The following is a 27,591-nucleotide window of genomic DNA, read 5'->3' as shown; positions in this document are numbered from 1 at the left end:
TTCACTAGACGCAAAATATTTGGGATTAAATGATTTAATTAGTCTGCATTTGACTAATTAAATGCAGACTAGCAATTGTAAAGTTGATTGAGTTTCAGTGTTTGCAACAGGATCTTAATGTGAATATATGATTGTATTGTATTTTAATTAGTTATATTAATCAGAACTGAATTGGAACCGATTAAAAATTACTATTGACTATAACCATATACAGTATATTCAATATATATATATTGAATATACTGTATATGGAGCAACTTTATGTTGTTTCATAAATCTGTTATGATCACATAGATAATTTCACATATTTATCAACCTAGTACCTAAAACATTACAACTAAAAAGGATTTCAATAACTTGTAAGTCACATTCAAGAAGATTGACTTCAAATGCATGTATATATTTTTATGCCTCTCACAGTTCTTGTTCCCCTGTTTTCGCTACTGCAGAATCCTCCAAGTTCTTGACATGTTTTACTCTGAGCTTGTCAAAATAAACTTGTCATCCTCTCTTGACTGTGGAACAAGCAGGGGCACCCAGCAGTGTGTAGATGTAAACATACAGAAAATAAGACAGCATAAAAATAGCTCTAAGTGAAAGTCCTCCACTTGTTATTCTACTTTACTCCATTGCTTGCACATTGTATAAGAAAACTACCGTTGCCTTTCACCACTGCTTATTGTTCCCATACTGGACACATATTTTTGTCTTTGTAAGAAATCCAGTGCTGTGCAAATGTTTTAAATCGCCCAGCTTCTTTGTGCTCTACTTCAAAGAATATATTTTTTTTATTATTTAAAAGTATCTCAGTATCTTTCATTGGACTATTTCTGCTTATTCAAACTGAGGTCTTATGCCTGACTATGAAATTAAATGAAGTAGTGTGCTTAAAATAGATGAAGAGGTACAAGTGGAGGAGCCCAAAAGAATCAAGCTTGAAACTAGATCTATGAAGATCTTTCAGATGGAAGTCAGACATAATGCCTCTTCCAAGAATATGACATCTCAGGGCCATTGGAGATAGAACTTTAAAAAAAAAAAAAAAGAAGTGCATTTTTACCAACAACTTGGAAATTTCAAGATTCATCTCAAAAGTCCTCTAGAAAAAATGTGGACATCTACAATCTACAATAGTGGAACAGTGTCTTAAAGTTGCATCTCTAATAAGGCAGAATTTTAACATTTGTTTACATAATTAGTCTATTTATTGAATTGAATTTAATACTTTCAGCATACATAGTGTTGAATCCAGCACTAAATCGTTTAAATTTAAGACATAAAGAAATTGTCAGGTTTACTTATAAAAGTGCAGACAATAGTAAACATAACTTGATTGCTGTTACTACGGCTACAATCTAAAGAGTTTAATCTTTGTGTTTGAGCTCGGTTTACCTCTCAGCAAATAACCAGTTTTCAGTGATTGCCTTTTAGCTCCTCCAATTATTTATACCCTCCTGTGCCAGATTATTCAAATCTGTATTTAAACGCTGTTAGTGGTGGTATATGTTCTCAACAGGAAGAGGGCCCACCAAGTCATGCTGCTTTTAAAAAATAAAATGTGAAAAAAAATCTGATAATAATAATAATAATAATAATAATAATAATAATAGAGAAAGAAAAAAACCTGAAAATAAGATCTGAAAAAAGTTTTAAAAAATTAAAATCTGTAAAAGAATAAAAACTACAAAAAAGGGAAAATGCAAATGTGTGCAACTGTTGTCTGCATACTGTCAATTACTCTCAATATGTTGTTTTTAATTTAGAGGTTTTTTTCACATTTCAATTTTTGTATTTCTTTGCCTGCATTTTGCATCGGAACAAATTTCTCACCATACTAACTTGTGTGTGCCAGTCCTGGTGGGAGGGAAGCCGGGGCGAGCATGCAGAGTCTGTGCAGAAAGACCCCAGATCGGGTTCTGAATTCAGGACTTTCTGGCTGGATAAATCATGGGTACAGTTATTTATTTAAAGTATTTATTGGCAGTTTTATTTAAACTATTACATAAAAAAAAAATATTACTGAAGGATCTTTTTGATTGTTGTACTTTTGGGAATAATAAGCTATGGGGATGTAATTAAGCTTTCTGGTCATAACAACCACGGCTACCCTTAATAATAAAGACGCGATAGAGAGGGGGGGAGGTAGGGAAATAAAATAAAGTGAAAAAAAAGACTGTCAGCATCGATAAGAGTGAAGCGATGGAGAGAGAGAAAGAGAGAGGGAGAAAGAAAGAGAGAGAGAGAAAGAGAGAGAGAGCCCGGACGTTGGCTGCTTTCCTCAGACTCTCCAAGGAGGCAGAGATGGAAACAGGATGAACCTGGCGGGGAGTTGCTTCACAGGAAAGTGCCTCTGGGGTGTCGTTACCCACTTGCATCAATACCAGAACCGACTCTTTTGGTTGGGAAGGAGGCAGAGAGACTTTCAATGTTTGCCGATGCTTGAGGATTACGGACCCTGGCTGTGACGGTTTGGATAGCTACCTACTTATTCCCTTCATGCCCTCCCCTGCCATAGCTAACGCAGTTTTTAATTATCGTTTTATTACCCATACTCAAATTCTCTCAGAAATGTCAAAATAGGCTTTCGCACCGACGGCGAAGATGTTTCTGTGGCGTCGTGCTTCGCCTCCGTTGGACGCAGGTGCGCTTAGATTCACAAACCTGTGGCCGGGCGCTTCTCTGACACTGCGCTACGATATTCGGATAGCCGTTATTTTTCGTGTCTCGCTCTATTGCGCATGCCCCGTTTGAGATCCAGAATGCTGCCCAGACGCGACTCCGCTTCGTCCTGGCCGCGATGTAGCAGCAGCAGCAGCAGCGGAAAGTGGAGAGGAGCGGAGGACTGAATGAGAGAGACAGAGAGAGGGAGGGAGAAAAAAAGAAACAAAAAACATGCGCTGGCAAAAGTGGCTTCACCAAAGGATTTGACCCGAGATCCTTCGCGAAATAGACAGCAGTGTCACGAAGTGAAGAATGTCAGGGACACCACATGCGGAGGCTGAAGGAGTAGTCTCCAAAGTAAAAGTGAAAAAGGAGATCAAGACCATCGTGGAGAATTTGGAAACCATCCTGGGAGACCTTAAGGATGTGGCAAAGGAGCTCAAAGAGGTACATTTTTATTCTTGCTGAAGACGTGTGTTTTGGTATTATTGTGTCTTACTCCCCAGGTTGAAGATGCTCTCTTAGGATATTTTGCCTTACAAAAGATGGGAGACTGACGTCCACTTCACTGTGGCCTGAATTGTGCTCCTCCTCCTCCGCCCCCATGCCCAGGGATGCATGTGATCATTATGGCCAACATGAAAGACATTTGGCACATGAGGGTGTAGGGGTGCGAAATGACAGGACAGCTCCTTCTTCATCCTGACTCACAAGCCATGATGAAAGTGAGAAAATGTAATCAGAATTAATATTTAATGGACAAGTTGGTCCAGCCACACAGGAACTTTTTGCATTGCGTTTCATCATCTAAATGCAGACTGTTGTTCGCTGGGAATTGTCTCCTGCTAGATAATAGGAATGCGTTTTCATCTCTTTTTAGGTGTCTCGCTGTCTTTTTTTAAATTATTTTTCCACTAATCCCAACCAATCACTCTGTGTGTCCGTTGCCTTCCTTGTTAAAAAATCTCAACTCTTGAAGCTTAAGGGTGTCTCCAGAAAGTTTTTCAAAGGTGTGGCGGGACACAAGTGGGTTGGGTCAAGCAGAGCTGGGAATGAGTGATAGCAATATGAAGCCTCCATTCCCTCAAAAGATGACATAAAAATAAGAGATGCACTCGTTAATCAGGAGATTTTCCCTTCATCGACTTAAAAATACAATTCCTTCTTACTTATTTGTTAAGCACACATTTTCTGCCTACAAATCCATCAACCGACTGCGTACACCTGGACCCACTTCTTTTCTAGTTTAGGAAAAAAATCAAGTAAAGGTTAGGGAGCAGAGGTGCACCGTTTGCAGTTTTTTTTCTGATTGTCGATTACCAATCTTTAAAAAACTATTTTGGCCAATACCATTTTTCTTTTGTCTGAAATGCAGCTGAGTTGGCACCAGTGGGTTGACTATTGTTACTGGCAAACCTGCAGACATGACCTGGTGGGCCGGTCTACCAGTCAAACTTCTCTCACCAGAGAACAGAAGAGGACAGTGGTTGATTTTTAGACCTTTGCTGATGTAGACAAGATTGGTGCAAGATTGGCTTCATATTTAAGTACTGGCCGATTGCTGATCTTCCAATATTAAGGAAATCAGAGCCGATAAATCTGTGCAGCCCTAGTTGCAGCGAACACCTCGTAGCTGCACTGGATCGACGTTGAATCACACTCGAACCATAAACAAACTGCTCTAGAGTTTGTTTTGAACCGCACCGGGAACACCTCCTTCAAATGGTCTCAATACAGTTGTTTTGGTTCCCGCCCTGTGTTCACAGCTATATTAACAAACCGGACCAAGGGGGAAAACAATCAGTTGGTTTTAAAACTAAAACATCTCTGGTGAAAACACCCTAAAAGTTGTAGAACATGAGTGTGAGTTGTGCTCCCTATTGGATTCAAAACTTCAACCTTTATCAAAAAGGTAAAAAGTTAAAGATCACTGGCAATTTATATCTGCAAGGAAAATTCTGATCTGTGTGACTTTAGTGAGAGTAAATTAGAGATAGAGAAATCCACTGCTGAAACTCCTAAATTCCTTCCTTTTCAGATCAGTAACACTTTTCAGTGTGGAAGTTGTTAATGTGGGAAGAAGACCTGAAGTTGGCCATTCATTAGTTAGGTGTTTAAATGTAGCAAATATAGCAAGCATAAAGGCACAAGAGGATATACTATTGTAAAATCTAAATATGTGACCTTATTTCAAAAAGGCTGCTGCAGCAGATAGCATGGCCTCAGTTAGTTTTTTTTTGTTTGTTTTCTTCCAAACTTTTTTGGGTATGAAAAGGTCTGGCACAGGACATGAACTTGTACCCACCCAAAGATTTTGATTACTGTTTTTAAAACTTTGTAATCTGTCGAAGCTTTACTGGAGAAGAGATCTAAAATTGGACACAACGCTCAGAATTTAGCATTAACAATACATTTTTTAACCCATTGAAACATACACTCTCCTATTTTAACGTTATATGAATAAAAAATGTGCGTATATGGTTGTGTGGCCTCCTTGGTGGCACCCCTGTCAACTATCTATGCATTAAGAGCTCAGTGATGAAGAGGTAGATATGCTAATAGGGACTCACACATATGGCTCTGGGTTTATACTTTATATTTAATTTGAATTTTAAATATTTATACTGCAGGCTATTCTCACTGAGTCCCTCTGTGACTTGTTTTCTGGTATCAAATCAGTTCTTCTGATTCCAGTCATAGAATCGCGGGCTGCCACCTCGGTTGCAATCAACCTGCAGTTGTTGTTGGTCTTATGTTTGCATTCCAGCACTGGGTACATACCAGGCATTCGTCCCAAACCTTTCACCTTAACATGACAAGCTGTCATTCTAATGAAATCTTATTGCATACAGCCTCTGCTTCCTGCATTATGGATGGCTACTCCACAGCATCTGTCTTCCTGCATCCCTTTTCTCCTTCTCCCTCTTCTTTTCTGTTTCTCTTTTCTTTCCTTCTCACAGTTTGAGATTAATAAAATTTCTTTTGTCCTTTTCAGCAGTTTACAACCTATCACAGCAGGCATCAAAGTTAAATGACAACAGGAGGGCATTGTAATCTGTCTATTGTAATCTTCGCTGATGTGCCCTTTTCTTTTATTTTCCCTTTCTTGTTTCTTTTATTATTACGTTGTTTTTTTTTTTTTCTTCCTTGCAGGAAATTGTATAGAGGATCAGTTATTCTGACACCGCTCACACATTAAACACAGGGCTGGAGGGGGTGTTACTATCAAAGCCAGTGTTTGGGGCATAATCCGTTTGAAATGCGTTTATCTGTTAGAACTCGGAGACAGGGCTGGAGCTAAGTCTGGCTCTGAGGAAGGACCCTGCTCGGATGCTTGGCACAGCGGCCCAGGCTGCCTGGCCTACAGCAGGGGCTGCACACTGGGATACCAATATTACCTCTTGTGTGTGTCCCAACAAATTATCCACTTAAAGACTGCGTGAAGAGTTAAGCTCTCTCCACTCGTTTTATTATTTTCTTTTCTCTATTTCGTTCCTTGTCTCTCTGTTTCTCTTTTGACCACCGTTAGCAAATCCAGACAAGCATTTAAACCCCACAGGTCAATAAATACTCTACGCTGTTCTTCACAACATAGCAATAAGCACATGATTTGAAGGAAAATCCATATATTTGTAATCATTTCAAGGGATCTGGCATTGGAGCTGTGAAACTATAAAAGTAGTTTCACAGCTACAACAATTTTTTTTTTTTCAATATTTTGTCATTTTGCAACTCCAAACGTTAACACTAAGCAGGGCATAACTGCAATGTAGAAGTAAAAGGATTGCATGATTTGAAAAAAAAGAAAAGCGTATCAAAACCAAACCTGAAAAGAGTGGCGTACTTTTAAGCGTGGATGTGCCTACATAAGATCCAGTACAGGCAATTATTTTTTGGTCTTTGTGTTCTGCTGGTAGGTGAACCTTTGGGCCAGTCTAAGGTCTTTTTTAACTCTATTCAGTTCAGTTCATTTAAATAGTGCCAAGTCACAGTTCAAGGCAGTTTACAAAAGCAAGTTGTTTCAATTTACTCATAGATACATCCTAGCTGATGGTAGTTCAAACAGTGCATTAAGTTCAGTTCACTATTCAAACACATTAAAACAGTTTTCTTTCTGAGAAAACCCAGCAGATTGCATCGAGTCATTGACTTGCAGCTTTCACTCCTCCTGGACGAGCACATAGCGACAATCGCTTGCATTGTGTCGATGACTTTAAAGCAATCCCTCATTCTGAGCATCGACGTAGCAATAGAGGAAAAACTCCCCTTTAACGGGATGAAACCTCCAGCAGAACCAGAACCTGGCTCAGTACAAGAAGTTAAATTCGACTGGGGGTTTGAGAAGACACAGCAGATACACACAAAGAAAAACAGAAGAACTGATGTAGGAATACTTTCTACATTAAAAAAGTTAATAGCAGGAGAGGGAGAGAGTTTTGTTGTTGGCAGCATTGTCTCAGTTTATGCCTCCTTCCAGGAAGGCAGCAGAGCCAAACGGAATACCAGACCAGATGTATCTTCTATGGAGAGAAAATAAACCCCATAACAGCAAATAATGCAAATTGGAGAGTAGCAGAAGAAGAAAGTAGCTGAGTGAGGGAAAGTGGCCAGATTGTCCTCCAGTGGTCTAAGTCTATAGACTTAGCTATAACTATGGAAATAGCCCAACTTGGCAACATATCTGTGTTTTAAACTAAGATTTATCTAAAAGAAAAGTTTTGAGTCTAGTCTTAAAAATAGACAGGGTCTCTGCCTCACAGACTAAACCTGGGAGAGTAGCTTGGTAACTAAATGATCTGCCTCCCAGTCTACTTGTAGAGTTTCTAGGAACCAGCAGTAAACCTGCAGTCTGAGAGCGAAGTTCTCTGTTAGGAACATGTGGAACAATCAGATCTCTGATGTTTGATGGAGTCGATTAGTAAGGGCTTTATATGGGACCAGGGGAATATAAGATTCTTTTGTGGATTTAACAAGGACTCAATTAATGGAAGCTAAATTAGGAGAAATATTGTTTCTTTTTCACTTGAATCAGAACTTTTGTTGCAGCGTTTTGGATCAGCTGGAGACTTTTAACTTCATTTTATAGATTATAAACAATTACAGTAGTCCAGTCTTGAAGTAACAACTGCATGAACTAGTTTTTCAGCATCACTCCTGGACAGGATGTTTTCTAATTTTGCAGCCTCTTTTAGGCTTTTTAAAAGGTTTTCCCTATATTTAACTTAATCCATTCTCTTATCAGCTTAGACCAGGTTTCCTTTCCCTGCTGAAGAAAAACATTACCATGTTTCACCATGGGAATGCTATGTACAGGACATTATCCAGTGTTATTTTTCTGCCACATATTGCTTTGTCATACTGTTTTTATCCATTGTTCCTTGTTTCTTAATAAATTTCTGAGGCTCTGACAGAACAGTGTTATTTATACTGATATTAATCTTACACAAGTGGACTCTATAATTGCACCATTCATGACGACAGCATGTTGGAATAACTTTGTTACCTTAGTTCTGATTTGTTATTTTTGGAAACTATAGTTCATAATTTTTGGGATTGAGGCATTGCATGCTTGGATAATTATTCCCTCTGGTTTTGAATGCTGTGCAGTTGGAAGGACTTTGGCTCTTGCTTTTATTCTTTTGGACAGTTGTAAAAGTGTGTAGCCCTGCCAACAAGGTATTGTTTTGCAACTTGGAGCATATCAAAAGCTAAAACAATACCAGAGACAGATTTAAAGTGAAGCAGCAAAAGAAAATGAGGTCGATTAGCAGTGCTTACTGGCAATATGCGTCCTCTAGACATGTAAAACAGTCTCTGCTGCCCAGAAATTGAGCACTTATGTCTTGACAATCTGCAACAATGTCTTCAACCAGAGGCCTCTTTAGATTTTTTTCAAGACTGCTTCCAGAGAGGAGCTACAACAACATTTAATTTCCCATTTTGATAAATCATACTTTTGAATTGAATAGAATAATTAAGTGATTTATTATATGTAGAGGTATCTAGGTAAAAGGTGCAAAATATAAATGTATGACATGCTTTCCAGATTTTTTTTTTGTAAAGAAAACCACGTACCCTTTACCTTCCACTTCATATGTACAGTATGTGCTGGTGTGTGTTGTATGAAAAGAAATCCCTGTGAAATACATAGAAATTTATAAATGTCAGGGGACAAAATGTCAAAAAAGTTCAAGGACCATAAATCCTGTTGAAAGGCTCGGTAGACATTTCGTGCTCAAGTTCTTTTCTTTCTAGTTCTGACAAAGTCAGGCAGTGATTTTTAAAATATTCAGTTGTGTGTATCAAAGCAAAACAGCTCTAAAAAAGGGAAAATAATTTAATTTGAGAAGGAATGTTTTGGGTGGACTTTTAAAAATGGTTACGAAACAAAAAGTTAATATTTCTGAATATCAGAGTAGTTAAGTAACTATTATTAATTCCTGTCCATTGTGGTTAGACAGTGTTTTAGACAGTATCCACCATGGACAGGCATCTGTAGTGCCACCCAAATGCATTGGTACCCTTTAAGAATAATATGTGAAAAAGCTTTAAAATATATTTGTTTTTTTAGCTACAACATAGAATAACATTGAAAAATGCTAGCTTTTTTTCTGAGGTGTGGAAAATAGATTAGGAGATTAAAAAAATCTAACATTTCACACAGCTGTGCAGACTGCGATGGCCTTCGAAAAATGTTGATTTTGTATCTCGTTAACCATTTCTGTTTACTTGGCCATGTGTTTTAGATCATTATCTAGTTGAAATGGCAAGTAATTTTCAGGCCTCTAGATTTTTATTTAAATGTTCTGGTATTTCAAATAATTTATTCACTCCAACAAGGTTCCCATGGCCGTTGAAAGAGATCTATAGGACTAGTTCCCTCAACTGAACAAATGTATTTAAATTAAAGGCCACATTTTTCTTATTTCTCTTTAGTGTAAGATTAAGTTATTGCACTGAAGGTAGCTTTATTTTAAAAATGTTTTTCATGTTTTGGCCAATAACAGCAAAGCTGCAGCAGTATGAGTACGCCCTACATGAATCAAGAAGGGATTAAAGCACTCGTTTGATTGCTTTGTGACAGTTGGAAGATACTAACACCTACTAAGGCTCAAGTCCCCTATCACCTTTAAATAGATAAAATGAGTAATCCATGAATGTGTAGATAAATGTATAGATAAACTTAATCATCAAGTTCCAAAAACATCTGCAGGTCTGTAAATTTTGTCCAAAAGAAATCATTGATATTTCTGTGTAAACTTTAATGGCAAACTAAAGTCCTCTATCTTGGTTTCATCTATATATGTTATTTCCAAAGGGTCAAGATAAAATCCAATACAAATTTCTGCTGCATTTTTGAACCAATTTTCCAGTTTTCCTTATTATACACTTGTATTCATTGCCTCTCCTCTTAATTGTTTTCTGCAGTGTTCTCTGTATTCATAAATTATATAACATTCAGAGATAACAGATTCATTCTGTTACTTAAGCAGTTCTTCACTGTGCCGACTTTGCAACAGACTGCCAGCCTATTGATTTTTCATATCTTTTTGCCCTCTGTTTTCTTCCCAAGCTCTCTTCTTATATAAATTATCGCTTTTATGCCTTTTTATTTTGCATTGGCATTTATGCTCTATATTATCACAGCCACAACTCAAGAAGTTGTCCAGTAGATTTTGCTATAAATTATATACATGTCTAATGGATCTTGTGTGTGCGTACATTTGACGTATAGTCTTACCTCATACTTTATTCTCTGTTTTTTTGAACTTTGGTTTGTTTTTCTCTCATTTTCAGTGTCTTGTCTAGATGTTTTTCAGAGGAATGTCTAATTTTCTGTTTGTCAAGCGTCTTAACTCTAACCTATGAGTCATTCAGGCATGAAAAAGCTCCTTAAATTCAAGGGATAGACCAGGGCTGTGTATACACATAACAGACAAATAAGCATTTAGATAAGCACCTAGCTGACAGACTGTTACAAAAGCAAGATGTGTTACCTTTTGTTCTAGCTGAATCTGTAAGAATGGCTATGACAATACAGTTTTACACACATAAAGCTGAATTTTAGTGCCATTAAGGTGATTCCCAAGCAGCTTTTAGCTAAAAGCTTGGCATACAGTAGATGAACTGAAGGAGGATGAATCTCTCAGGTCTTTGCTGGAATCTGTTCTGTCTCTTAAGGACATCGCTTTTAGAGACTGTTCATCTCCTCTAGGTAGGTGTTTTAACCTCTTTGTCCCCATTTTGTCCTCTTGCCTTAAACATCTTTGTTTGAATTTTATGTAGAAAAGATTATTTTAAAAAATCCTATTTCACATTTAGTGCTATATCTCTTAACTTTTATTTTCTGAGACAGCTGAGTTTGTTGTTAGTTGTGTTCAGTCTGGGCCACATTGTCACACACATTGCCTTGCAAAACTATCCATTCTCTTTTTTTCACCTTCTGTCACATTACAACTACAAACTTCAATCTAATGTATCGGGATTTTCCATCATTAACAAACACAAAGTAGCTCATAGTAGTAAAGTGGATGCAAAAACACACATGGCTCAGTATATTGAATAGCAGTCGACATTCCAGTATCAATCTGTGTAATTTTGCAGTCACAAACAACTTTGCTCTCTGCATATCTAAAATAATAACGAATAAATATTTATATCTCGTAGAGCACTTCTGGATAGATGCAAACTACATCTCGTTGCTTGTACTTGTGACAGTGCAATGACAATAAAGTTGAATTCTATTCTATTCTATTCTATAATATATTAGGCCAGTTAAATGGCCACCCTTAATGCCTACACTAGTTATATTTCTGTAGTGGCTGTGACACTAGAACTGATTGTGAAGTTCTACTTTTGATGTGCAAAGATGGTAGAGACATGCCTCCAAAACTAGTACCCGTAATAGTTATATAAAGTGTTGACTTGGGGTGTCTTTTTTGAAAACCACTTACAATTCTTCTATTTTGCAATCATGCACTAGCATGTGTTGGGCTATTGCATAAGATCCTAATACAAAACATGGAAGGTTGTGGCTGTAGTGTCACAACAAAATCTCCAAAGTTCCAGGGGTTATGAATAGTTTTGTAATCTCGCTACCCGTGACCTGAGCTCCCAAACTGACACATAGATCTTCTCGTCACCAGGTTGTTCACGACATCGACACCCTGACTGGAGACCTTCAGTTGGAGGAGGACGGACTGACCGACAGCTCGAAGACCGACACGCTCAACTCCAGCTCGAGCTCCACCACTACCACCACAACCGCGTCCAGCCTGGAGAAGATGAAGCTCTTCCCCGAGGACTGCATCTTCAAGACACAGGTGCCCATGAGTCCGGTACCCATCCATCAACCTGGAGTTCTGACGGTGCTCAAGAAGCCACACCCGCCGCTGCCACCGCCGAGACACACTACACTGAGAACGGAGGAACACAACATCAAGAACCTGCCTCATCCGACTTTGGTCTTATCAGGGAATATATCCAAGGCTAATGGGTCTTTGTTGAGGAACGGTGGCGTTTTCCCACTGAAACCAAATAAGGATTTATTCTCCTCCACTCCATGCTTCATTTCAGGAGAGAGCGAAATGCAGGAATCTGGTCTGGTTCCTACGCTGCCCAGGCCAATGCCGCTTCTCCGGCATGAGAAAAACAAATGCCCCAAGGCTCCAGGCAGGGAGCACCGGGAGAGAGAGCGGGTCCGTTTCAGCGAGAAAGTCCAGTATCACGGCTACTGCCCAGACTGTGATATGCAGTACGACGTAGACGACGCAGAACTCCACTTACAGGCCGAGCTGAGCGACTTACGGCTCAGCCCGGTTCACTGCTGCTCTTCTTCCCCTCCTCTTCATCCTCTCCCTCATCCACTGATGTTGGAAAATGGAGGGCTCTCAGTCAGCCACAGTTTCCCTCCAACGACACACACTCCACCACCTTGTGTGCCTCCTCACACACCTTCCCTAAAGCCCCATAAAACAATCCTACGCAAAACAACCACCACCACAGTTTGACCCTGATAGGTCTCAACTTAAACATTGTTGAAAAAGATTCCTAGTGTTTTCTACTCAAGCTGAACTTCGGATTATCCAAACAAAGAGAGAGGAGAGGGTTTGGAAACAGAAAAAGTGGATAAAGTGAAAAGGAATGGCGAGAAGGGCAACGCTGAGATGGAAAACAGCGAGATCAGGGAGAAGCGGTGAGTGTGTGTGCATGTGCGATTGTGTTTGGCAGGAAGGGGAAAGGGAGGAAGAGCAAATGCACGTGTGCATCGATGCATGACTGCGAGTATGTCTTCTTATGAGATTTATTCATGTGTTTGTGGATACATGCATTAATAGGCAGTGAATTCCGCGTGAAGGAAAAAAAAGGATCAGGGAATATTCAAAAAGTCGACTCAAAACAGTGAAACTGCATCTGCGTCTCTCAGGAGAATCGTTACTAGCAAGTCTCAAAGTCAGGAAGTTGTTTCTTCGAGGGGGCCGTGATTAATTCATGTCTTTCTGGATGAAACAAGGACACCTTCCTCCTTCATATTCTAGCCAACAAATTATCCCATTTCAAACACATAAGCACAGTGCCAGTCAGAAGTTTGCATACACTCAACCTCAGGGTGGCTCTTGTAGTAATTTTGGGCATTTGATTAGTTGTTTTAGCTGATCTTATTTCAGGTGGGAAAGATGGTACAACATCAAACTTTAATGTTAAGGATTTTGTTATTGGAGCTAAAATGATATGAAATCAAAATGTGATTATAAGTATCTTCTCCTGTTGCTTTTTTTTAAATTATTTGCACTTCAGTTTTTCAGATCATCAAATAAATTTTAATTCCAAAGATAACCTGTGTAAAAGGAAAGAGTAGAGTTCAAACAATGATTTCAGATATTAAAAGAAAAAATATATTCAAACCAAGTTGGACCTATTTGGAAAAAGTAATTGCTCCCTAAACTGTCATGTTTGTAGTATAAAGAACCGAAATGCAGAGCAGCCTTTGGTGACAATTGGAGAAATTTACTAAAAAAATATTAACTTACAGAAGAAGCAAATGCAGATAAAGTGGGACATGGAAGCAAACAGACAGAATAGCACACAAAACTGCAGAGTTACAGAAGGACCAGTAACAAACAATGAAAATCCAAGAGCTTAAATACAGGAAAGAGAGTGGAGGTGGAGAATGAAAACCAGAACTAATCAGAGGCAGATGGGAAACAGCTGAGGCAGAGGATGGAAAATAGCTGTGGAATGGTGCAAACTGGCAGGAGGAAGACAGGTGAATAATAAACACTGGAGGAGAACTGAGAGTAAAGGAAACTTCAAATCGAGGGGGGAGAAAAATAACACTAACTGAAGAGAACAAAATCTATATGCATAAAGAACAAAATGCAAGAATAAACTAAAATGGTTTAAGTACAAAGGAATTAACCAAAAGTCAAAACTTTTTGAAAAAATAATGAGTACAGGGGACTGAACAGAATATGAGAAAGTATGATGTGGACTTTTGGTTATGTTACCTTTGGAGGCAACAAGTATTTTTTAGACTACATGTCTGAATGGCTGTTGCGCTCCTGATTATTCTTCTGCACAACAAAAGTGCATTAAGATTTTCTAGTAGAGAGCAGAATTCAGGATCCGATTAAATACAGCAAGTCGTCCAAACAGAAAAACTGTCTCTCTGCCACCACTTTGTTTAGCTGCAGAAACATAACGTTAGCCTGCATTGTCCAGCCCGAAAACCAGCTGCTGGTGTGTGTCCATTTTGGCAAAGGGGCTTCTTTCTTGGCTGGTACCGTCTCAGTCCAAGTTAACTTTGCTTCACTGTGGATAGTTGCACTGGAGTTTCAGCAACTTCATGGTTTGATCTTAATGTTAGTAACCAATCGCCTTTCATGACAGTTTGGATCAGAAAGAGGAAAGCTGGACACAACTGGATGTTCCAACATGAAAATGATCCCAAACACACATTGAAACTGGTTCTGGAGTAGATATATCAACATTAAGCTCTTAGACTTTCGGAATCCTTGTATTATGCTGAAATTCTTTCCCTGTCCCAGAAAATCTAATAAAATATTCAACTTCACAGTTTCTAATAAGAGGAGTGGTCAAATATCCAGACAGAGATGGTAGCAAAGTGGGCGTGTGTGTGTGTGTGTGTGTGTGGTTTCTCTGCTCTGAACATTTATCTGAATCGGTGGTGGTGGTGGAAATATACGTTTGGGCTTTTACCAATATTTTTGGACATCTGAATGTCGTCCAAAACATTCAGACGTTTTTCTATTCCATTGTTTGGAATAGAAAAAAACACAACATGATTCCAAAACAGTTTAGTGCATTTATCTTGTACAGTTCAAGTGCATCAATAAAGCCTTGGATGAATATGACTTTCACTTTGTGAAGAGGACATAAGTTTCTGACCAGAACTGTAGACACAAATCAATACATATGAACAGAAGGTGATATAGGCAGTCGTTTCATTACTGTGCCTGAATACTGAGTTGTATCTTTGCGCAGATCTGTATGAATACAATCATTCCGACTTCTCCTTCACTGCTTCCCAGTCCAAGTGGCGTTTATCTGACGTTATCAGACTGTGGGATTGAAAGGAGCGAGAGATAATGAGGGGAGAGTTGCTGGACCGGTGGAGAGGGAGAGAGAAATGTTTCTTCTTTTTTTTTCTTTTTAAACACACACCTTTGATTTCTGAGCAAATTCAGAGCGAAAAAAATCCTCGTCAAGTCTCGCTCGTGCCGATTCACCCAGCCTCCGTTCACTGAGACGGCTACCTATCGTCCTATTCTCATATCTATGAGACTAAATCAGCTGTAAGCTTATCAGTTCTGCTCTTAAATGCTGATAATCCATCTGGAAATAAGAAAACCTTATGCTAATATAATACCATCTCAGCCTAATTTCAGCAGAAGCACTCTCCATTTTATCAGCTTCTATTAGGAAGTATATTTAATAAAGCCTACGACTGCCATGTGTGTGTGGGGGTGCAGATAATTGTTTCGGAGACCGAGCATAAGGGATATGTGTGTGTGCGCACGCCTTTCCTAGTTGTGTATGCGTTTCTACAAGCCCATGTCAGCTTGGCAGACTTAGGGAGACAGCATACCCTTGAGTTAGATGAGAATAGTAGCACCTTCCTCCCAGCAATGCCCTTAATTAGCCGCATTAGACAACAGAAGATAACAGCCCTGCCTCAGACAGCCTTTGTACCAACCTTTGTTCCCAGCTTTGCCTCGACAAAGCTCCCAACTGCTGCTGCACATATTGTTTGTGATAAACAGGGAGGATGAGCAGCCGAGGGTGGTGAGGAGACCTAAAGCAAGGAATCAGCGAAAGGCACAGCAAGTTCAAGATGTAGGTGAGCTTTTTTTAGGAAATGGGGAAGAGGGGGTCTGGGATTAGAAACATTAATGTTATTATTTTCTGGGATTGAGGGGGTGGGAAGATGAGAAAATCAGGGTATGAAAAAACAGTAGATGATGACTAAATCTGATCCGTGAACTCGTCAGCTTTACAATCTAAAATCGACATCTGGAATAGGGATCAGCAGACTTCCAGCCGTGAGGAAAGCAAACAAACAAAAAAATATATATAATAGAGACTGAGTTAGAGCATAGAGTCGGGTAGGGGCCAAGAAGGAAAGTGTGGAAGAGAGAGGAGAAGAGACATGTGCATGATGTTTGCTGCTGTGTGTTTTTTGGCCTCTTGATGACTGCTCAGTGTGAAACATTCACTCTATTTATCTTGTATCAGTGAGTCCTAATGAGTCTGGCAGCAACATGCAGACACACGGATTCACATTAGTGCTGAAAAGAGTCAGCCAGTATCATCACTATATGCAATTCATGGGAGGTCTCTTCTTCTGCAGTGCATCCTTACTTACTGAAGCACTGTTTACCCAAAGCAAAGGCGTTGACACAGTGGGGTTGGAATCAGTTGATTAAAAGGATACATCCCTCTTATCTGCTTTTATTTTCCTAGCTGATAGGCGGGAATATTTAATATGGGTTTTAAAAATGCAGGGAAATAAACAGAGGAGAACTCCGTTTAAAAATCCACACATGCAGCAACCCAGTAATAACACACATAAATGATCTTGGAGAAGATCGTTTATATTTATACAAATGCTGAGGTGCAGCGCTCCGCAAAAATATTCACGTCCCATGTTTTGTCAAACTGCAACCCATAAACATTTAATGTGTCTTACTGGGATTTTATGAGGTAGGCCAACACGAAGTAGTGCATAAATATAAAGTTGGAAAAAAAATTCTTTAAAATGTGGCGCTTCTTTCCTCAATACTTTTAATACCCCTTCATAAAATCCAACTCAACCAGTTGCACTTGTAAAGTATAAATCCAGCTGTGTTGTTAGAGAACATTACTGAACAAAGTCATAAAGACGGAAAAACAACAAGGATAAAGTTGCAAACATCATGTTTCTATTTCAGCAGGGAAAGAGAAGCTGGTCAGAGTTGTTGGTTAGATGGATGGAGCTAAAAGAAAACTTGTTAGAGGCTGAAAAAGACCTGAGGCTGGGATGAAGGTTCACCTTCCAGCAGGATAACAAACCCAAACTCACATCCAGAGCTACAATAGAAAGCTTTACAGCAGTGGTGTGCACAAGGGCCGAAATCATCAAGTTGAAAACACTGGTGGGCAACTAAGTAGTTTTGTTTTTTTTGTTTGTTTTTTTAGAATAAGAATGGAAAAATAAATTTCTTTTATCTGTTCAATAATATACTAAACATTAGAGATTTGAATGGAAAACGATATTTTGATGGAATCTGTAAATCAGTGTTGATCCATAACATAAACAAGGACTGTCTCATTAAAAGACAGGAATATGATTTCCTAATATTTGTTCTCAACTGTTTTTGTTTTTGGGCTAGAAAATGTATTTTCTGTACCCTTGGTGACAAGAACAGGATGTGGGTCAGTGCTTTCTTTGTTCAGCCAAATTGAATTAATCTTAGCCAATCAGTGCTTAAAATTAATGAATGGAGCTTCTGAATCGGCTCATTTGTAAATGCCAGCCAATTGCCTGTCAAGTAGCATTTCACCTGGGTATCCCAGCTTCCTAACCTACATTTTCTTAAGAACATTTGAGCAGGAAATCCATGAATCATGAAGAAAATCCATGAACCACTTAGCAATCCATGCTCTCTTTTTCAGATTTTAAATCATCTTAAAAACCCTGTGTCCTTCACCTTCAGCTTTACGGTCAGGCGCTACTTTGTGTTTGATAGATCACGTACAAAATTTAGTTCCTGGTTTAATTTGCTAAAATGTGATCAAGTCCTAAGGATCTGAACGTTTTTGGAGAACACTGTAAAAATGAATATGTGTAAATATCCTTTTTTTTGGTTACCTTTTACTGTTGATATTAGTTGACTCAAAGTAATACAGAAAGCATCAAACGTTTAACAAGTCGCTGTGTTTTATTTGCTTGATTTAAAAGGTCAAAATATGTAATTGTACCCACTCACTGGCAGTTTACCATCATGCTACATAATTTAATGCTTGTATTGAGGTTTGAGCCACAGAATAACACTAAATATTGCTTCATTCTTGCAGAATAAACCTTAAAGACACCATGACAGACAGCTAATGGTTGATGCAAGATTAAACCAATGTTTATCAGAGAGAATATTTTGACATTCAGTAAATAGAAAAGCTTCTGTTTTCATAAGACATTATTAAATACACCCATAATTTGTAATGAGGTTGCTCTTGTTAGCAGAATACCACTGCTCCCCTGATCATGTCTGTGGGAGTGTTTTGCTGGGTTTTTTTTTTTTTGTCTTCTAAAGGCTATCTGTACTCCAGAGCTCTAGGCTCCAAGATAAAGTTGTAATGGGCAGGAAGGAGGTGGATCTCCACCGCCTCCATCGTGAGTCAGGCCTGACTCAACGGCACTGACCCACTCCCTCCAGCTCACCGCTCTAATTCGTACCCCAGCTCCGTTTTTTTCTCTCCCTCTCTCTGTATCTCTGCCTCCATCTTTCTCTCGCACTCACTGTTTCTTTATTTCTTTCTTTCCTTTCCCCTTGGCTGATGCTTCACTCCCACTCAGCAGCATCTGTATGCACAACAATCTCTCTGCATGCATGCGTCTCCGTGTACATGTGGGTGAGGTTGCTGTTATCAAAGAAACAACACTTTTTGCAGCAAAAGGAGTTGTTAGTTTCAGTGTTTAAGTGTGCCTATGAAAAGTATTCAACCCCCTCGGATCTTTTACCCTTTTGTTGCTTTTAAAATCAATCACGATCAACAGCATCTATTTTTTGACACAAAAAAATCATGTCAAAACGGAAAACCGATTTCACAAAATAATGACAATTAAATAAAACGTTGAACCTAAAATAAGTGGCGGCATAAATATTCACTCAAATGAAGTCAGAGAAAATATTTGTATGTGATTGTCATTATGTTGTAGAAATCATTTTTCACTTTTTTGTTATTGTTAAAAAAAAAAGACACATTTTGTTGACTACGGTTGATTTGCAAAAGAAATGAAAGGGTAGAACATCCAAGGAGGTGAATTTAAGTCAGGGGCTTGTCTTTTGTAATCTTATTACCTTTACTTTTAAATTATAAAAAAACTTAAATGCATAAATCTAAAATCACCTCTAATGTCCTTTTAATGTTACCTGTGCAGCTCCCTGTTGTAGGTCATAACTCTGATTTATTTCTGCCAAATTACAGTCACATGTGTGTTTATTATCCTCCTACTCCTCCTGTTGTCTTATCTGATTTTCCAACCTGGCAAACGCACAGCGAGTAATAAAACTCGACAGTCAGAGAGAGACCCACATTTTGCCAGTGAATATTAATTAGCAGTTGTTTCTCTGTCTGATTGCTGCTGGTGATAGTCCTGCAAAGAGGCACGGTTGTCTGTTTGCTCGTCCTCGTTCTGCATGCATCATTTACTTTGATTTCTGTTTTCCTCAATGAGCTACATTTCAATATAATCACATAAAATGAAAACGATACGAGGAAGCGTGAAACAAAATTAAACAAGCAATTATGACCCAGCATGCCAGAGGGCTTGTGTCTGCACAGAAGATCCTGTATTAAAGGTTCGTTTCTAGCACAAAATGAAGGTTGCTGGACAACTCTGGAGTTTTTACTGGTTTGGATACGTATGTCTTAAAGTCGTATCCTTCCATCTGGTCATCTGTCCACATATCAATCTGTCTGACTATACATCCATCTATTCCAACCAATCATCTGCCCAGTTATTTATTTATCCATCCATTTATCCATTGTGCATCCAAATGTGCAGCCATACAGTACTTCATGTTTGTCTATCCATTCATGTGTTTGTCTAATTCTCTGCCCATCAAACCTTCCAATCCCTTTCCATCATCCACTATCTCATATTGTTCACTATCTCAGTGTTTTTCAAAGCAGGGGCCGCGACCCCTAGGATGGTCTCAGAAATCTGGAGGGAAGATGGGAAAAAAAAACCCAAAATAAAAACATTTATTCTAATAATTTTTCTCATCATTAACTCTAATCCAGGGGTCTCAAACTCAATTTACCCGGGGGCCGCTGGAGGTAGAGTCTGGGTGAAGCTGGGCCGCATTCACACACACGGTCTCCTCAGCAGAACCTTTCTGATTGCCTATTACCATATTTGGCCGTAGTCAGGCGCTGTAACAGCGGTAATTGTGTAGTGTCTCTTTAAGATACTCTAGTATTGCTAATGATGTCAGAAGTATGCGCCACGGCTTCTCTGTAGAGAGCGTGGGAGAAACATGTTAGACGGACATGTTAGCTCCCTAACTTTTTAGTAATGTTACGGGTTGTTTGGACGCTGCTCAATTTTCATGTCTGATAATATAGCAGCCGTTCAACCGGGCTTTGTAAGGTTGGTGAAGAGCGTATTTATTAAAGGACAACACTGTGGAATTCCCAGTACCAGTGTGGTTGTGAGTTTTTGACCGTCCTGACGAATCTGCCGCCTCCTCTCCTCCCTTAAACACAACCCAAGCATTACAGCGCCTAACCTTAATTACATTACACTGATCAGCAAGTTCTGGGTCTAGACTGGATGCTGAAGCACGTGAAGCGGGAGCGGCCGCGGAAATTGCGCATGTACCGCATGCAAATAATGACAAATAGAAAATGCAAATAGGCCTAGCCGATGTCCCGCCCCCGAGAGCAATATACTCCACCGTGATTGGTAAGTTCGTTCAGCTCCGCACACAACACTGAAAAGTGCCAATTATATCAAACTCGCGGGCCACACTAACATTAAACTTTCATATTAAGGCGGGGGCCACAAACTATCGTCCCGAGGGCCGCAGTCGGCCCGCGGGCCGCGAGTTTGAGACCCCTGCTCTAATCTGTTTTTCAACCATTATTTTAAAAGACAAGTTGAAATAATTTGCTGTAATGTTATTTGCAGTGCTCATCTTTCTGATTAGTTGCCAGTCAAATTCCTCAAGCTGCTTTGCCGGGATTTTGCAACTTTTATAAGTGCAAGAGTGAAATCGAACCTGACTAAAATCGGTATTGGCCAAAACTAAGGTTGGAAATTTGCCACAATATTCTGATCAATGCATCTCTATGAATGTTGCCTTTGTGCTTTTAAAAAAAGAATTTCAACCTCTGGAAATATTAAGTTAGTGTAATCATTTCAAAACACATTCATTCAGATGCATGTAAGGTTTACTTTCTTGCAGTTCATTGTTTCCTCTGAGCCCATGAGTCAAACCGAGTCATGATGCTGGAAAGTGAGTAGGTCATTTGCATAAATTATAACTTTAAAGGGACACATATGAGGGATACATCAAGGCATATGAGTACAAAGAGCGAGCGCTAATGGGGCAGTCATGCAGCCATGCGTGTAAGGAAGAGTCAAAGGCCATGATGGTCCACTGCAACCTACAGAGATTCGATGGTGTGGCTTTGCTTAATTTGAGGCTTTCACGCCCCTTTGAAGTTAAAACATAGAGGGCTCAGCTGCTTTGTGTTCTGGAGAGAGAAACAACATCTCAACAACTGGATCAGATGCATCAGAGCAACAGTGGCCCAGAATGTTCTCTGTCCTCGGTGACCTACTGCTCCAGACCTGACTAAAGATGACAGCTCTCTAAGAAGTTGTTGTAATCCACAGAGGAAAACGTGTCAAACGATTCCCGTTCACTTTGATAACCTGCGGATGTGGCGCCGGGCGCCTGTAACTGGGCGGTGGTACCTTTCATTTGGCTCTCTATAAAAAGCAATTGTTGTTGCTCCGACTGTCAAGTGCCTCTCCTCTGTGCAGTAAGATATCCACCTTAATGTGTCTCCTGTTTTTTTTTCTCCTCCTCTGCAGGGCCCATTGAGATCCTTGAGCTCTGAGAGGAGTGGATGCTGGCTTCACACTCTAATCGACCAGGGTTGATCAGGGAGGAAGGAGCCCAAACATCAGCCTTCTGGTGCTTGAAAGTGCTAATGGCTCTGAACTGACAGAAGACAATATCCTCTTCTGAGCATGAAACAACCTTCAGGCGACAGCTGTACAGGTGGAAAAAACAAAAAAAAACGTTGCTCTCCAAAACAAGGCAAGGCAAGAGAGCCGGCCGCTGCGAGTGATATGTTTGTTCATAAAACCGTCTAAATTAGATCGGAATGCTGCCCAGACCGAGTTATCAAAAGTAATGAGGCGGATTTGGATGAAGCCGCACAAGATATGGGTTGAAATGATGTCAATTGGTGTTTGATTGATGCCAACACAGACTTTTGCTCTGTCAGATGGAAATCAATAGCTCCACTCAACCGATGGAATTTGCCTTTTAAGAATCGTAATTGTGCACGGATTGCCCGACAGGCCCGGCTTGCGAGAGAAAAAACAGCGTCTCCGCTGGACTGCAGAAAAGGAGAAAATAGTATTATGTCAGTATGTGCCATATCCCAACCATGTGCTGTTTCTGTTGCGACCAGTGTTTGGAAATGAATATCGATTTGGCCGCCGGTCTGTGTCCAGTCGTTAACGTCCATCATTTCTGTATTTGCTCAACTGGTGCCATGCGTCCATGCATACTCCACGGTTAAAAAGCAGAGAGGTTCAGTCCAATGTGGCAAATTACAGCTTTAAAGGATTGTTGAGGAGGTGATAATTTGCATCAAATTTTATTTGTGTACAAATATACATAAACATGTTTGATATCTATATATTTCAGCCATTTTTTTCTACAGAGACTTTTAACATTTAAGAAGATGATATTTTTGATATTACGTTGGACAACAGAGGTTTATAGACAAAATATGACATTCCCTCATGTAGTACTTTTTCCAGGAAGGCAGAAGAACAAGATTGTGTTTGTAGAGATAAAAGAAACTTTAATTAAAAAGTTCTGTTTATTTTGTTTCTTTTTTAAAGAAAAGAATATACGATGAAGAAGAAAAGTGTCATAAACCAAATAATTGTTGTGCTTTATCAGAAGGGAAGTTTGGGTGAATTAATGAATGCATGACTGGCCCTTCACTCTGTCCTGCCATCACTGTGTTTTTCTATGCATTTCTACAAAGAGGATGTCTAAATGAGTCCAAGGTGCCGCTTGTTCTGCTTGCTACAACATTTAAGAGATATTCTTCATATCCTCTCAACTTGTTAATCAGGTTCATTTCCCAGTCTCTAAAATACAAATCTGGTCATATTCTATTCAGCTTTTGCAGACGAGTCACTTGTAATTACAAAAACATGTTTCACATTTTGTCACTTTTCTGCCACAAACTGTTGTGTATTTTAATGGGGTTTTGTGTGACGGACCAACACAAAGTGGTGCATAATTTGTCACATGGATGTAAACTTATACACTGTTTTAAGTTTTTCTACTAATAAAAATCTGAAAAGTGCCATGTATTGGTATTCAACCCTCTTTAGTTAATGTTATAATAGTAGCAGAGACGTTTTTTGCTCCAATCACAGCTGCAAGTGTTTGAGGGGTGAGCTTTTAGGTTGGGTAAAGAGCCTCTTTGTAAGATTCTCAACTGAATTTAGGTCTGGACTTTGACTGGGCCGCTTTAATGTGCTTTAACTATTTGACAGTAGCTCTGGTTGTATGCTTAGGAACCTCCTGGTTGAACTGCTGTACATGTTTCATTCAGGATAGTCTTGTATTGAGCTCCACTCATCTTCTCGTCCACTTCCCAGTCCTGATGAAAATACACTTCACCACAGCATGATGCTGCCACCACCCTGTCTCGCCATGGAGATGCTGTCATTGTGGGTGATGTGTTTTTACATTTAGGCCAGAATTTCAGCTTTGGTCTCATCTGACCAGAGAACATATCTGCTGTATCCCCTGCATGACTTTTTAAAATCCTATAAAGGTCGGATCATTTTGCAGTGCATGGCTAACAGATGTCCAGTAGCTCTCTGCAGCTCCTCCAGAGTCGCCATGGACCACTAAATGACAGAAAGGTAAACTTTTATTATTATTTAAAATCTTCTGAAGGCAACTGAAAGCACTGGATTGTGTTTAGGCGTATTACAATTAAGATGAAATAAAATCCCAATGCAAAACATTAAAGTTTGTGGTTTTAATGTGACAAAATGTGCAAAGCACACGGCTCAATTTTTAAAACCAATTACAGAATACAAACAAACTCTGCCTCTTTCTTCTCATTGGACACACACTGAATTCATGTCGAGTCCAAAGGAAAGTTGTCAGTGACGTTTTTCTTGTGTGTTCACAAACTCTTTGAAACTAACTTGTGAGAAGTAAATAATAAAAAAACTCAGTGTTGGTGTGTGTATGTATACTTTACTCCCGCCTCAAAAAAAACTCCCGCCTCAAAAAAATATTTCACTGTTGACTTTTTCCCCGCCGTCTGCATTCAATTTTTAGAAATTGTGCTCTTGTAGACTAATCTCTTACGATGTCATGACTCTGTGAACCGAGTGCCAAAAAGAGGAAATTAAACTGACTGCAAAGAGCATTGCACTTAATCAAAATCGCTAACAGAAGAAAAAAAATGGCAGCGTGAGCAAATGGTTCCAAAGAAAAGGAGGGGGGCGAAAAGTCCAGTAAATGGCATCATCAGCTGCATCTGTTAGCTGGAGATTAGCGTGATGAGATAGAAGCTGGCGATGCTAGGGGGCCATGAACTGTCTGCACAAGATATTTCAGCAAACTAATGGTGTCTTGTCATGTTCATAAAGACTATATGACACGGGCCGCAGCCAGCAGTCTGAGCGACATATTAACGAAGGACAGGGTCACAGAGGACCGCCTGGAGGACAGAGAGGCAGTCCTTCAGACGCGTTCAAACCGGTGAACTGGAAACAACGTGTTGGATAATTTGCATTGGAGGGGGGAAAAAAATAATTCATGTTTAACTCACTGCCTTGGTGCCCTTGAGCAAATCAAAAAAATCCAAAGAGGAATGTGTTTGTGCTTGCAGCTGAGTGGCATTGACTGTTATTAATTAAAAAAGAATCATTATTCAGAAAAGTTTAGAAGAATAGTGTAATTATGTATGGAAATATGCAATTTAGTTGGAGTTCTATAAACTAAGTTTAAGAAGCATGAATAGCGGCATAATTAATCCAGTACTGATGTCTAGAAATAGAATGGTGCTTAGTTGTTAAAACACCAACAATTCTTGACTTTTACACAAGAGGACACAATTATTGTCATTCAAACATCCTAACTTTGCTCTGGATCCTTACAAGATTTTACTTTGAACACAGAAGCAAAATTATTCCACAAAGAATAAAAGCCACCTGGGCCAAAATTTTACTTCTGATACTGATGGTTGTGAATCTTTTATTTTCGATAACAAGCTTCAATCGTTCATTGTAATTTTCAATATATCTCCGACACAGCTCCCATAAAATCCCAGTCCGTTCTGTGACTTTAAAGCTCCTCCAGATATGACCGCCCTTCAATCGGTAGATTTTATTTTTTCTTAAAAGAGAGCACACCTTTCCCTCGCCTTCCCCACTCAGCTCCTCCAGACTAACGGCAGCAGCAATTAGAAAACGTCTGGAGAAACTTCAAGTCTGCTGAGCTCATCATACAAACTACTTCTGAGAATGGTTGTTAATGTTGTGCTGAAGAGAGAGTGTCAGAAGGAGCAGGAGCTTCTTAAAGAGACAGAAGCCCAATTTCAAGGTGTAAAATATGATACAATTTGATTAAGCTAACATATTTACTTGACTGCTATAAAACAGGACTATGTGCTTGGAAAATACATAATGCCATCCCTTTAGGCGTTTTTAATGGCACTAGTGACCTTTATGCCACAATAGGAGGAAGGGCAGACAGAGAAACAATGGTAAAACATGCAGCAAATGGCCTGGGGCGAGGAATTGAACCGGGAACAACTGTGTTGAGGGCTGTAGCCTCTGTATATGGTGCACCTCCACTGAGCCATGTAGGAGTTGTCTAAATTATATGTCTAAATATATTATATCTCAGCAGTTCATTAAACCATGTTTTTGTACTTAATAAATAGGAGATGCCATCTACAACAAAAAAGAACATTCACTAAGGTTATCTGGAGCTAGTTCTTTGCCAGATGTTTTGAGGCGTTGCCATTTTGGAAGACAAAGCGACAACTCAGATCCAGTGTTGCTGCTGATTGCTTAAGGATTTCTATCAAAATTTTTAGATATTCTCTTTCTTCATCAGTCAGATTCCTTCCTCCCTGAGAGTATTCCCATTTCCATATGTAAGGAAGTGTCTCCGCAGCACAATCCTTCTAAAGCTGCGTTTCAGTGTTTGGTTATACACCCTTCTCTACCTTCTTTCTCAAGTCATAAGCAATCTCTTTATGGCCAAAGAGTTTAGTTTTCTCTCAGCTGAACGACGGACATGATGATCTTTCTCATACTTCAGTCTCACTTGAAGGTTTCATTTCTGCACAATGGAGATTTTCTTGTTCTGCGACCACACAGTTCATTCCTGAGCAGAGTTATCATCCTCTTTGAGACTACAATTTCTATCTAATCAGAAAGGGATTTTACACACATTTCTCTCTAGTTCTTCATAATCCTTGGCTTCCTTCTTCTACTAGGCTTGTCCTGTGCTGAGGGAAGTTTGTTGTTGATGCCCTTAACTCCAGTTCTTGACACTTGGGAAAGCTGTGATAACATTGTCTGGCCTTTTTCTTCTTTGTGAGCACCAACATTTCTTTTCCCCAAGTCTAAGCTGGTTTCCTTTGTTTTCAGCATGATACTTTGTCCTGTGACAGCTCAAACCCTTACTAATGTTTTATTCTGTGTATGTTGGGAAATATCTCTGGTTTCATTATTACAGCGTTAACACACGTAATGTACACAGCACTAATTTCTGCTGTGACTCAAGGGTTATATTGCTGATGCTGGAAATTTCTAGTTTTTCTTGTGAAACTTTCATAATTTTGTGTTAATCTGAATAGACTAGAGAGAAACTAAAGAATAATTTTTACTGGAGATAAAATAACTAATTTTGACATGTTTACCTGCCAATTCTAATAAATATGTAAACAAGTTCTCTCTGAAAACATGTTAGCCAATTACTAAACTAATGACTCTGAACTGTTTTAGAGCTTTGTGAATTCCTAATTTTTGACGTTTGTATGTTGACAGATATTCATAAAAAAAACTTATTTCAAGTACAACTGCAGATTGGTTGTTATACATTTCTGATATCTGACTACCATGTGTGTGGAAAAAATAGGTTATTTTGACTAAATCTACTTAGTCCAGCAAATGCATCTTGAAGTGACTTGAATGAAAGTGGTTAGAGTAGGTGAAAAACTACGAAACCAAAAACATTTAAAATGTGATTCATATTTTAAATATTACTCATTTTGCAAATAAAACTCTAAAGCCAAAATCTGATCAAATAAACTTGAGATTATGTCATCTACTTTAACTAAAAGAAGCAAATACTTTCTGCACATCTCAGGCTTCCAGGCGTTGAGAAACGGGAACAAAATGCTCCC

General features: G+C 39.2%; 1 protein-coding gene across 1 annotated transcript; it reads left to right on the top strand.

Moving 5' to 3' along the window:
* Positions 1-2,244: 2,244 nt before the first annotated feature.
* Positions 2,245-26,884, top strand: prr16 (proline rich 16). The gene is made up of 3 exons (XM_028033800.1): positions 2,245-3,108; positions 11,808-12,856; positions 21,989-26,884. Exons 1-2 carry the CDS (start codon positions 2,974-2,976, stop codon positions 12,669-12,671), a joined length of 999 nt encoding a protein of 332 aa, XP_027889601.1. The 5' UTR covers positions 2,245-2,973; the 3' UTR covers positions 12,672-12,856; positions 21,989-26,884.
* Positions 26,885-27,591: the final 707 nt, after the last annotated feature.

This window comes from Xiphophorus couchianus, chromosome 12, assembly GCF_001444195.1.
Source record: "Xiphophorus couchianus chromosome 12, X_couchianus-1.0, whole genome shotgun sequence".
NCBI classification, from domain to species: domain Eukaryota; kingdom Metazoa; phylum Chordata; class Actinopteri; order Cyprinodontiformes; family Poeciliidae; genus Xiphophorus; species Xiphophorus couchianus.
This window is presented reverse-complemented; position numbering and strand designations above follow the sequence as displayed.

What these genes read in the sequence shown, in the direction of transcription:
- prr16 (XM_028033800.1), top strand. Translation starts at nt 2,974, where the DNA reads ATGTCAGGGACACCACATGCGGAGGCTGAAGGAGTAGTCTCCAAAGTA. An exon ending in TGGCAAAGGAGCTCAAAGAG is followed by an intron (nt 3,109 to 11,807) that starts GTACATTTTTAT and finishes TCTCGTCACCAG; the next exon opens with GTTGTTCACGACATCGACAC.